Source organism: Raphanus sativus, chromosome 3 (genome assembly GCF_000801105.2).
Source record: "Raphanus sativus cultivar WK10039 chromosome 3, ASM80110v3, whole genome shotgun sequence".
In the NCBI taxonomy this organism is placed as follows: Eukaryota; Viridiplantae; Streptophyta; class Magnoliopsida; order Brassicales; family Brassicaceae; genus Raphanus; species Raphanus sativus.
In genome coordinates, this window is record NC_079513.1 from 14,160,981 (window position 1) to 14,172,537 (window position 11,557).

General features: G+C 34.4%; 2 protein-coding genes and 1 long non-coding RNA gene across 5 annotated transcripts; 2 read left to right on the plus strand and 1 right to left on the minus strand.

The window, feature by feature from the left end:
• Nucleotides 1-844: 844 nt before the first annotated feature.
• Nucleotides 845-2,017, minus strand: LOC130509721 (uncharacterized). Its single transcript, XR_008943702.1, has 3 exons — nucleotides 1,647-2,017; nucleotides 1,068-1,210; nucleotides 845-991 (listed from the first exon to the last, which is right to left on the minus strand). It is a non-coding gene; the product is annotated as an uncharacterized LOC130509721 (long non-coding RNA).
• Nucleotides 2,018-5,067: 3,050 nt separating this feature from the next.
• On the plus strand, nucleotides 5,068-8,644 carry LOC108847001 (MADS-box protein SOC1). Of its 3 annotated transcripts, XM_018620173.2 has the most exons (10): nucleotides 5,068-5,272; nucleotides 5,455-5,559; nucleotides 5,652-5,691; nucleotides 5,852-6,056; nucleotides 7,223-7,304; nucleotides 7,487-7,548; nucleotides 7,658-7,757; nucleotides 7,858-7,899; nucleotides 7,981-8,022; nucleotides 8,271-8,644. In XM_018620173.2, exons 4-10 carry the CDS (start codon nucleotides 5,875-5,877, stop codon nucleotides 8,400-8,402), a joined length of 642 nt encoding a protein of 213 aa, XP_018475675.1. In that variant the 5' UTR covers nucleotides 5,068-5,272; nucleotides 5,455-5,559; nucleotides 5,652-5,691; nucleotides 5,852-5,874; the 3' UTR covers nucleotides 8,403-8,644. The 3 variants fall into 3 exon arrangements, with proteins under 3 accessions (XP_018475675.1, XP_018475676.1, XP_018475674.1); XM_018620174.2 differs by lacking the exon at nucleotides 5,455-5,559; XM_018620172.2 differs by lacking the exons at nucleotides 5,455-5,559; nucleotides 5,652-5,691 and having other exon boundaries at nucleotides 5,070-5,272.
• Nucleotides 8,645-9,185: 541 nt separating this feature from the next.
• Nucleotides 9,186-11,300, plus strand: LOC108847002 (uncharacterized). Its single transcript, XM_018620175.2, has 3 exons — nucleotides 9,186-9,754; nucleotides 10,199-10,438; nucleotides 10,954-11,300. The coding sequence occupies exons 2-3, from the start codon at nucleotides 10,288-10,290 to the stop codon at nucleotides 11,139-11,141; spliced, it is 339 nt and encodes a 112-aa protein (XP_018475677.1). The 5' UTR covers nucleotides 9,186-9,754; nucleotides 10,199-10,287; the 3' UTR covers nucleotides 11,142-11,300.
• Nucleotides 11,301-11,557: the final 257 nt, after the last annotated feature.

Below are 11,557 nucleotides of genomic sequence, written 5' to 3' on the forward strand. Positions count from 1 at the left end.
CCAAAAACAGAAAAAGAAATTCGTTATGTATTTTTTTTTTTTTTTGCTAACTAGGAGGTATTTAAGCCATGCTCTAAGTTCTTTTTCAGTCCGGGATTTTTTTCAGTTCTTTTTTGTCAGTCCGGGATTAGTCGGCGCTGCCGCTTTCACAAAAAGATGTATATATACTTGCAAAAAAGAATTGGTCCAGTTAAATTCTCCACGGAATCACCAGTAGTGTTTTTTTTTTTTGTAATCACCAACCAACCTCTGTATCTTTTTTTTTTGTAATCACCACCAACCTATGTATATAATATGAACAGTTATTGAAGAAAAAACATATGTGACTTTCACTGAACCTAAGAGCATCCACAATGGTGGATTCCATTGTGAATCCTTAGCCATATTTTATAATTTTTTTTTATAGATTTTTTGTTTAAATAGTTAAGGATTCATTGCAAAAAAGTGTCTACAATGGTGTATCCCAATTTGGAATCCTTATAATAAAAAAAAAAAATTAAAAAAAAAACTGAAATAACAATGTCTAAGAGATGATAAAGAGTGAATGAGTGATCAAACCCAATTGTTGAGTTTCTTCAGATGAATGATGGGACTAGCTTTGCTCTCTTCCAGAGTTTGGTGACTATAATGATCAGCTACTTTCCTCGCAAACTTCTTTGTGCTCTCCTCTTCATCATACTCTGAATCACCTCCTCATGTATGTCCTCAAACCCAACAAAAGAATCTGACTTTAAGATTTTCAATTATTAAGCAAATGATTCCAAAAGTACTGAAACAGAAACAAGACAGTAAAACAGAAACTAAAAACAAGTTACAGAGCTAATACCGAAACAATTTGCAAGAGAAATCGATTCGAACCTTGAGGGTTGGATTTGAATCTGGATGAAGGAGGAGGAGTGGAGCTAGAAGGAGATTGTGAGAATCCTCGTTTCATTACGAAGCAAAGCTAAGCCCGTTCGAAACATCAACGAACATAACGATTGATACATTACTACAAAACATCATTATTGAACGGGCTTAGCTTGAGACATCAAGAAACATGAAAAAAACCTGCAATTTACTATCACCTTGTTCGAATTCAGACAAGCAAATAACACACTTTGCTTCAGCTCCTGCAAGCTCGAGGTCTGAGGAGTAGACACGGTGGATGAAACAAACGCATTTGCAAAGAGCAGCAGACCTTTTATCAATGTCCAGAAAGCCATCCTTCCTGTGATATTGCATAGAGTTGGAAAATAATCAGAATCAGGGAACAGAGAGTAGCACAAAGCTGTCTGATACATGGCACAGTTACAACTACCAATTACTTAGAAGGAATTGGAGTCTAGAACTTTATGAATGCACAATAAGCTGTCTGATAAAGAGGAGTAGTATCTCAAACGCAGCTTTCTAATAGCATTTCAAAGAGCCTTAAGTTAAGCATGATGTAGTACAGCCAAACCACTCAAGTCTCAGGGCATCAAAATAAATAAGAAACATAGATATTATTGACAACCAATCATTAGGATCAAACACAGCTTTCTAATAGCACCAAGCTATAAGATAAAACATCAAGTTAGTGCAAGAAACACTTCATCAAATCACAACATCATGATGTCGAAACGCCAAATCTAGTAAAGCAGTGAGATCGCGAAAGCAACACTTACCGGCGTGCGACGCATGCCTGATCCGGGTCTCGTCAAAGAAATCAAACGCGCCGTCTCAGACGAGGATATCAAATCAGATTCGATCTGAGCAGGTTCCATTAGCGAGAGAATTACTCCGCCGAAGCTTATTTTCCGATGGTGATTGGTGTAGTCATCTGGAGGGGACCCTAAGATCTCCTTCCTCTTCGTCTTCTTCGTCGCCTTAGAAAAGTTGCTCTCAATTTTTTTTTTCGTCATAAAGATTGTGAATTTTTTTTCCACACACTAAACACAACCCCAGCCGGACGGACCACTCACGCCTTGCCACGTCCTCACGGACTCAATCCTTAAATCCCTTCCCGACGGACCAATCCTTAGCTCTATTACGAAAATTAATCATATTTAATTAAAACTACCCTAAGATTTAGCGCTAAGGATTCATCATCATCCCCCATTGTGGGTGGTCTAATTAAAAAAGAAACCAAACTGAAATCACAAGATTGTTAGAAACAGTTGCAAACGAATGGAGTAGGTTTTCTGGACAAGATAGGGAATCTGTCCTTTTTCTAAGTGAGCCTAAGATTATCATAATTTCAACACCTAACTAGGTAAATAGATACATAAAAGTGAATATAAACGAGAGATAGATTTAACCTAAAAGAGGAAGTAAAGAGGTAAAAAGAGGTAAGAAAAGTAGTAGTAGCCTAGGGCCATAGAGTATTTGCTATATTGTATTATTTGGTGGGTCCCTTGTTCAGGACCAAAATGTGGAGCACGATTGTATTATATTTGAAGTTAATAAATAACGAATATATTTTTGTCTAGGGAGATTTCGATTGGAGCATGAGAAAAAGTAGGAGATGTGTTTTCGCATTATCATTGGCTAACCTTTGTACGTGACTATACGGATGACATTGATGTGTTTCTAATATTCTACGCTTTATTTTCTTCGTCTTCTTAATGTTTCAGTAATCTGAATTGGTTTGAAAGAAAAAATCGAAACCATGAACTTCAAACACGTGCGTAGTATATAAGTTAGTTAACATCTTAAGTCACCAGCGAAAATGATGCTCGTTTTCTCAAAATAAATAGCTGGGTGGAGATGAGCAACCTCACAACGGTGAAGCTCTAAAAAAGAGATTCTTAAAAACTAAAATATTAGTATTATTTTAATTTATTTTATTTAAATAATTAAAACTAAAATAGTTAAACCATTATCTTGTGTTAAACAGGTGGAAGGAGAGGTGGAAGGAGAGGTGGCAGGGAATTTCTTTTCACTACTAATTTAAGGATCGATTGAGGTCTGTTTCTTAAATTTTTTCTTTTATTTCTTTTCTTTAGATACCCTGTAACAAACCTCCGTTGGACATTGCCTTATACATAGGATATTTTTTTTGGTGCCACTAGCTATACAAGACGTTCAATGAGCTGAATCATTATTGGTTTTTCTTTCTTTTTTCAAAACGGATTCATTATTGGTTTTGCAAGTTACTTTTTCTTTTATGACTGCAGAAAAATTATTATCGGAGGTACAAAACTTTGCAAATGCATTTGAATAAGGGACATCGCTACACGCCATTGCTTCATTGTCTTTGTAGTATTTGATTGGTGATATATCTATGTTAGGCAATGGTGGAATTGTACTCTGTAATGCGATACTGTGGATAAACATGTCAAACTATAGAATTGCAATATATAGCAAGTTATTAATCAGTCAAGTGGAGCTGCAAAATTATCTGCTATTAACCTAAAATACACAATTTCACAAAACAGTAGAAAATAAAATAAACGTGTTTGACGTTTTAAGTTTGGGTGACATATGCATGATAGATGGGTTATGGACATCTACAGATCAGTTTAGTGGACTCGGATGAGTTTGGAAAAATAGCAGGGGGAAGATCTAGCTAATGGGGACGAGGAACGTGAGAAGGAGGAAGTCACTTCTACACTCGAAATTGGAAGCTCTGAAATGGGCAATGGAAACAATGCTGCAACACTCAAATTGTTAGAGATTTGGTACAGACATGTAAAGACCTGATTACGATGCTGATGGAACCACAAGCCTGGCCAAGCTTCTCAACTGAACTGGAGATGATTCAAACGATCAAGATGTGCTATTCGGACTTCAAGATTTGCTATGTTCCAAGAACAGAAAATGTGATAGCTGATTCATTATCTAGGAATGCTCGTACTTTCCATAGATCATTATGCTACTTTGGTTGTTTTATTCCGATCTGGTTACCCAGACCACCTCAAATTTGAGTAATATAATAGTTTTTTGACGTAAAAAAAAACGTGTTTGACGTTAGAATACTAGCACACTAGAGATTTATATAAAAACATTATAAAATAAAGCAAACATTGGGTTTAATAAATATACTACACATGGTCTAAGTACATATCAGCATCTCAAACTCAAATAGTGCCCTATTTTTTTCTTTAAACGTTAACTATAAAATAAAATTCACTTTAGTAGTGCCTTATAATTTGTGCAAATTATATAAAAATGAACAGTAATATATCAAATATAGAGTAACACAAGTTACAAAAAAATACAGAGTAACACTGTTTTTATATGTTCTCATTTTCACCAAAATAAAATTATATAGTATAAATTTACACATTTAAGTACTATGTTTAGTAGATCATTTGTTTATAATCATGTGTTGCAATAAAATTTTAGTTTTAAAATAATAATTTAACTGTATAAATAGTGTAACTGTGGTATTGTATTGTTATAAAAAAAATGAGTGCGTCAAATTTTAATCTTTCAAAAATTAAAGATTGGTTAATAAATTAACAAAAAATTATTTAGAATATTTTATTTTAGAATAAAAATAGAGGTAATCAATGGAGCAAAACACTTCTCTATTTTTAAAGTGAAAAATAGAAGTAAGTATTGCAAATAATCTATGAGCATCATGAATGAGTCTTTTGATGAGTTTGTCATCAATTAAATAAATAGAAATTAAAAAGTAAAAAAAATTTTTGAGAGACTATATATAAAAATTAATAGTTATTAAAATTTTGATGATTCACAAAATTAATATTTATTAGAATTTTGATAGTTAACATATCAATATTAAAAATATGGTGTGAGAAATTCAATAAAATTTATCTGTATATTAGAATTAGGTATTGGATATCCTTATTTTCAAATTAATTACATGTAGGGCATATAAAGTAGGAGAGAGTCTTTGCGTCCACACTTAAATCAAAAAGATTTTCTTTATAATCTTATTTAATTATATTATTTATGGAGGGAAAAAGATGGGTATGTAAATATTTCCATATATATCAAAACTATGCTATTTTGGTATTTCATAAGGCTTTTTTCCAAAATAAGTAAAGGATGAGGTTTCAAGCGACCATCATATTTTCGACACATATTACTATTTGCTCTTCCTTTTTGTTATTATTTTAAAATTATTTAATACTTTTAAAAAGAAAGAAAAATAAATGTTCCACACCATTACCATAACTACAACTAGAAGAGGATCTTTTTAAGGAGAAAGCAGAGAGAGAAGAAAGGAGTGTGTGTGTGTTGTCTGTTGTGTCTTTTATTACACACAAATAGATGAAACGAGGAAAGCTATTACTTCTTTTCTAACATCCATAAACAGATCCTTCCTTTCGCAGAGAATCAAGTATGAACATCTTCTTCTTCTTCTCGCAGCTCCTCCATTAATGCTTATAAAGTCTCCTACATCTCTCTATTTATACAAAACTGTGCTTCTCAGTTTCTACTTCTAATAATAATCTTGGTCATTAGGTCTTTTTATTTATCCACCTTATTGTCTTGATTTTTTCTTTACTTTTTGCTTTGTAGTCTTGGACTAGTCTGATGGATCTACTTTCATTTTGTTGGATTTGATGTTTTGTTTCGGCTAAATCTCATTTCAATTACCCCCAAAAACGAAAACAAAATTAAAAGGTTGCATCTTTCGTTTCGTTTTAAGTTTGTACTTTATATTGATTTTGCTTTTTGTGTACCTAATCATCTTCATCTCTCGTTGACTTCATCAGTCTCCTCCCACCAAAAAATATATCAAAAATCAAATCCTAGGTAAAAACTTATTTCTATCACGCACCTTTTTTCCTATAAAATGGTTTCCTTATGTGTATGACTAGTCTTATTATTGAAGTGGTTGCACCGCTGATCTCATGTTTTCCGCAATAAACCCAGAAAAAAAGATTGTATAAAATATGTTTTTTTCTGTGAAAAGGATTATTAAACAAGGAGAAAAAGATGGTGAGGGGAAAAACTCAGATGAAGCGAATAGAGAATGCAACAAGCAGACAAGTCACTTTCTCTAAACGAAGGAATGGCTTGTTGAAGAAAGCCTTTGAGCTCTCAGTGCTTTGTGATGCTGAAGTTTCTCTGATCATTTTCTCTCCTAAGGGAAAACTTTATGAGTTCGCCAGCTCCAAGTACGTTATCTTATTTTTTTGTATCTTTAAAATATCATCTACAAAGAACCAGTGAGAGCAAAAGAGAGGAAGTTTCATTTATATCCCTTGGTTTATATATTAATCTGCTGGTTGTTTGTGGAACCACATCTCCCTCTGACGTTTGCTTAGTGGGGAGGGTTGTATGAGTTTCTTGGTTTCTACAATTTTAGGGCTATTACTAAAGTAAACCAAGTACATCATCTTGTTTAATCCTCTGAGATTTGTCTCTTTCATATTTAGTTTCTGAATTATGATAAAAGTTAAAATGCCAAAGAACTCTCTGACAAATTTTTTTTTTTTTTGAACATTTTCTAACTCTCTGACAAGTTCTTTGCACTTGTTATGTATATATTTGATCATTTTAGATCTTATTAGAGATCATGATCATGGACAATACGACTCCTTGAGTTTTGTCTTAAACTCTTTGATGGGTTTCATTTAAAAATCATAAATATGTTGCAATTAGCATTCTTACAGTTTTAGATGATAAAATCTAGTTAATGTTATTGCTTTTAGAAAAATCATACATTGCTATGTGATAGTTAGGAACTTGTTTTATCAAATCTTGATTGATAAATCAGGCATGTTTCATTTCATGCTCATTCCTTATGAAGTGCAGTTAAATTACATGATTTGTTCCTACTGTTTTCGTACCTGATTTTTTTTTTTTGGCATTGATATAAAGCCAGAATCTTTTTTTTTTGGTCAAATAAAGCCAGAATCTAAATGTAGATTGTTTTAAGAATGAGAAAGAGGTTATCTTGCAGTGTTAGGTAGAAAGGAAACCAAACTTACTTTTGATGGATGAATCATTACTTCTGTTACTGTAAATAGGAAAAGCCAGCTTTTGATCAGATGTCTCAGAAGATTTGTCCATTTGGGAAAGTAATTTTTTCTCGAGACCAACCTAATTAAAAGTAAAGAGATTCACATTTTCTGATTTTCCAAAATGTTGGGGAAAATCAGATAATACGTAACTTACTACGTGCCTTACCAAAGTATGTCCTTAAGATTTGTGATTACATCAACTAAGAAAGATTTTTATGTTCTTATATTGTTTTTTTTTTAGTTCGAGAAAAAATTGAGTTGGTTTCTTACAATGTGTTAAGTTAATCTTCTGAGTTATTTTCAATGCTTTTTAACAGTATGCAAGATACCGTAGATCGTTATCTGAGGCACACCAAGGATCGAGTCAGCAGCAAACCGGTTTCTGAAGAAAATATGCAGGTTAATTATGATCTTGCATACCCATTTCTGATAACAACTTTAGTAAAAAATTAAAATGCCTCAAGAGAAAACAATCATTGTATTTAATATCAGTGTCACATATTAGTATCTCAATGTCATTTTATTCAAGCCACATATTGAAAATAATGACATGCAATAACCTTTTGTGATATAACCATCAGCATTTCAAACATGAAGCAGCAAACATGATGAAGAAAATTGAACAACTTGAAGCTTCCAAACGGTTTGTGATCCAATACAGTCACATCATACACTTGTATTACCGTGTATATATATATCATGTAGTAAGAGGTTAATCGTATTCAGTAAGTGTTTCTTCTTACTTTAACTAGTAAACTTTTGGGAGAAGGCATAGGATCATGCTCGATTGAGGAGCTGCAGCAAATTGAGCAACAACTCGAGAAAAGTGTCAAATGTGTTCGAGCAAGAAAGGTATTTATGTGTGTGTATATTACTATATTCATATACCATCCCCACATTATTGTTCTTATATAAGCAATCATAACTATAACTTAGTTACTCTCTCTTTCAGACTCAAGTGTTTAAGGAACAAATTGAGCAGCTGAAGCAGAAGGTAAAGATCATAGTGGTGTAATTATCCAACTTAATAATCTTCTAGTGCTTTCTTTTTACAATTGGAATAAAAACTTTGCAGGAGAAAGCTCTAGCTGCAGAAAACGAGAAGCTCGCTGAAAAGGTACAATATATTCTTTAAACGAAAATCTCAGATGCTTCTCAAGTTAGGGTTATTTTGTTCGTTTATGATGGTAAAAATCTGATTCTTTTTTTTTGGTTACTCGGTTAGGAGACTCCTTATAGTAATTCTTCTTGGTTAGTTTTCAGTCACTACATTAACTAGCATTATAATCCCAAGATCGTCTATGTTTTTGTTCTATCTTCTTTGCATCTATTAATTTTGTATGCATAATTATTTTATGATTGCAGTGGGGATCTCATGAAATCGAAGTTTGGTCGAATAAGAACCAGGAAAGTGGACGAGGTGACGAAGAGAGTAGCCCAAGTTCTGAAGTTGAGACACAATTGTTCATTGGGTTACCTTGTTCTTCAAGAAAGTGAAGCAACTACTATTCCAAGAACAACAAAAACAAAACAAAGCAAAAAACATATATGTAAAAACGGGTTAGCAGTGAGTGTATAAGGACAAGTAACAAAGCTCTAAAGCTGTTTCTCTTGTTATCTTCTTTCTCTCTCTCTCACTCTCACTCTCTTCTTTAAAACTGAACTGCCTGTGGTATGTATCTATGTTCTTATACACTTCCCTTCTCTAGAATCTAATTATGTTTACTGTTCACTTTTAAGGTTTGTTATTTTCGATATCAATTCAGGCTTTTTCCCTCCAAATCAGGAATACATATATATAGCTTATTGGTAAAAGTTATGGTAACAAACACAATATAAAGTATATTAACCAGTATGTTTTTACTGGATGAAAGAACTCTTATTATAGCCCTCCCAAGACGAGAATATAACCACCCCCAAAGATCTGAAGCTTTACTTTTCTTGAAGCATTTGCTGCCAACTGAGAAATGATGAGCAAGTTGATTCAAGAGTATATTTTTCAAATTAAGTAACAGGTATATTCAGAGTCAGTGGTCTTGTCATCTTGTGTCATGCATCTTCAACTAAAATTTTATAGGAATTTGTTATAATTTCGTTAACAAATTTCGGGTCTTAGTTTATCCGTTATCTATATATAAAGTTGATTTGAATGGGCTCTCCTGCGTCCACATCATCAGAGAGATGGGGGCAAATACAGACACGTGGCAGCTTAAATTTTACTTTTGTGGGTTGGGCCTGTTTGGGCTTCTTAATTAATAAAGTTGACATTTAATTCCTACTTTTCCAATGAATCCTCCTTTTTCCCGTTCCATATTCTGCTTCATTCTCTCTCTTCCTTCTCCAATGGTTACGTTCCCTTCTCCTCCTCTTTTCCATGGCTCGATCCCTACTACCAACTCTATGTTTGCTTCAGGCCGTCAGATTCTGACTCTGCTTTTGTCTCACCACCGTGATAGTGGAGTCGCCACCGAGCTTTCGATTCCTTCTCCTCCCTGACTCTCAACTCTGCAGATACCAATCGAAATTCTGATCAGATTTCGGATACCAATATCCACATGCCCTGAATTCACCGGCGACGCCTCCTCCATGGCTGCTTCACCGCTTGCTTCTCCGTCTGCACCGACCGCGGCTTCCGGATCCTTAACTGTGATACGTTTAAAACGGAGATTTTTCCTGCGTGATTTGGATCATGGGGTGAGGTCGCCGTCGTGGAAATGCTTTTCATATGCAATATACTGGCCTTTTTGTAGGCGGAAGATCATGATTTGGGACGATTCAGTGAAGTTCATTGCGTTCTCCCTCTCAAGCATTTGGAAACGGATTAGAGGCAAAGCAGATCTTGATTTTGTGTAAGTCTCGGTTCAGAAGCCATTTACTTACTTGCTTAAGTTTATTACTACTTGAATGACTTTGATGTATTGTTGTAATCATGCATAAGCATATGTTCTTACCTAGATTTTGCTTTTTTTAATTAGAACTGTGGAAGCGTTTATAGTTGTTTAACCCTATACTTTGCTCTTTGGCTCCGCTCATGTCTTGACCAGTGAGTGTTGTGGTTTTTGTTTCTTGTCGTACGCTTTCTTTCAAGCTTGTGTTATAATATGAAGTTGTGAAACATGTTGGTATGCTTGCCTGAAATATTTGACTCGATTCTGCTGCTTGATAGGTGATTAGTTCAATATTAGGTTTTGCAAAAAGTAAATTTAGTAAAAAAAAAAGTTGCTCGGTTCACCTGACGTCGTTGACATTCTTTCCGGTTATCTAATCTTTTAATTTTTTTTTCTTTCAAACAGTAAAAGGTGGTGCAAGGATCCATTTCAGCGAAGGTTCTGTCTATACCCTCATCGGTTTTGAAGTAACCCAGAGTAACCCGAATTTCCGGATGTCTGATGCCCCTCTCTCCATACGGTTCAACACCGGCACTACTTTCGAAAAGCTAACGGATTCCGTAAGACCAATACCTACTGAGCTGTTAAGATTTCAACCTCACGATCAGTTACAAGCACTTGCAAACAAGAACAAGCAACTTCCTGGTATGTTTCTTGAATTCAAGTTCTGGTCTGGTATTTGATAAGACACTGGACATGTAATGATGTAACCTTTGTTTATATAGACGGACCTTATAGGTTACGGTAATTCAGTGCACTGCTTATACGATGAAGGGATAATGAGAGAATGTTAGACATGATGAGTTCACTGCTTGGACAAGAAAGTCACGTTCACGATGTGAATTGGTGTTTTGTTGTGAAATGGTGTGTTTAGGTAGAGCATGTGGACAGTGTTTGTTCTTTCGTTGGTTGACTGACTGCAAGTGGCGTCTCTGATATTTGAATGCATCCTTCCAATTAACTTCCATTAATATGTACATCACACTATTGGATTTATCTCTCACTTTGATTAATGTGAAGTTTCCTGCTACCTGAAATATGTAATCTCTGTGTTCGTTGTAAAATCTGCTAGCCTTTCTTACACATGTTGGTCTCTTTGCTTGATGTGAATTTGCCGCTACCTAAATATGTAATGTCTGTGTTTGTTGTCTTATTAATAGGAAGGTGCACAGGTCCTCCAATAAGCGCAGCCTCAAGTTTGGCACCAGGTTCAGATCTCAAAGTTGATAACACTTGCAGTGTTGGAGAGGAGACCCCTACATCTGACGATTCACTTGCAGGACGTACATCATCAGAGAGAGAAGTTGCTTTGGATGAGAGTGCTCTGAAGAAAGCACATGGGGATTGAGTCCAGTATCTTCCAGTTTTCTTCAATTCTATTCCCTTTTAAAAAAAAAAAAAAAAACTCCCAATGCGGTGTTTGTTGTTTTGCTTACTAATAAAGCTTCTTTCCAATTTACTTTATATCTCTTCCTGATTTGCAAATTAAAACTCAGCGTCCTGGTTGTGGTTCCAATTAATAACAAAATCCATTTGCAACATTAAACATTCGCATCATGTGTATCTGTAAAGTGAGTGGCCATGCCACTCTTGCATATGACATGAAATTTATTGACACTTGCAATGTTATAAGGATGTTTGGGTTACATACTAAAATCTACTTTAAAGTAGCAGACATAAACTACCCCATCCTCTTTTTTATGCTCAGTACAAGTTTTTTTTTTTTTGTCAAAATTGAGTACAAGTTTATGACTAACAAATTGC

Excerpts from the sequence above, each read along its gene's own strand:
- LOC108847001 (XM_018620173.2), top strand. The coding sequence starts at position 5,875 with ATGGTGAGGGGAAAAACTCAGATGAAGCGAATAGAGAATGCAACAAGC. Across the intron at positions 7,305-7,486 it reads TTTCTGAAGAAAATATGCAG|CATTTCAAACATGAAGCAGC; the intron begins GTTAATTATGAT and ends TATAACCATCAG. Across the intron at positions 7,900-7,980 it reads TTGAGCAGCTGAAGCAGAAG|GAGAAAGCTCTAGCTGCAGA; the intron begins GTAAAGATCATA and ends AAAACTTTGCAG.
- LOC108847002 (XM_018620175.2), top strand. The coding sequence starts at position 10,288 with ATGTCTGATGCCCCTCTCTCCATACGGTTCAACACCGGCACTACTTTC. Across the intron at positions 10,439-10,953 it reads CAAGAACAAGCAACTTCCTG|GAAGGTGCACAGGTCCTCCA; the intron begins GTATGTTTCTTG and ends TCTTATTAATAG.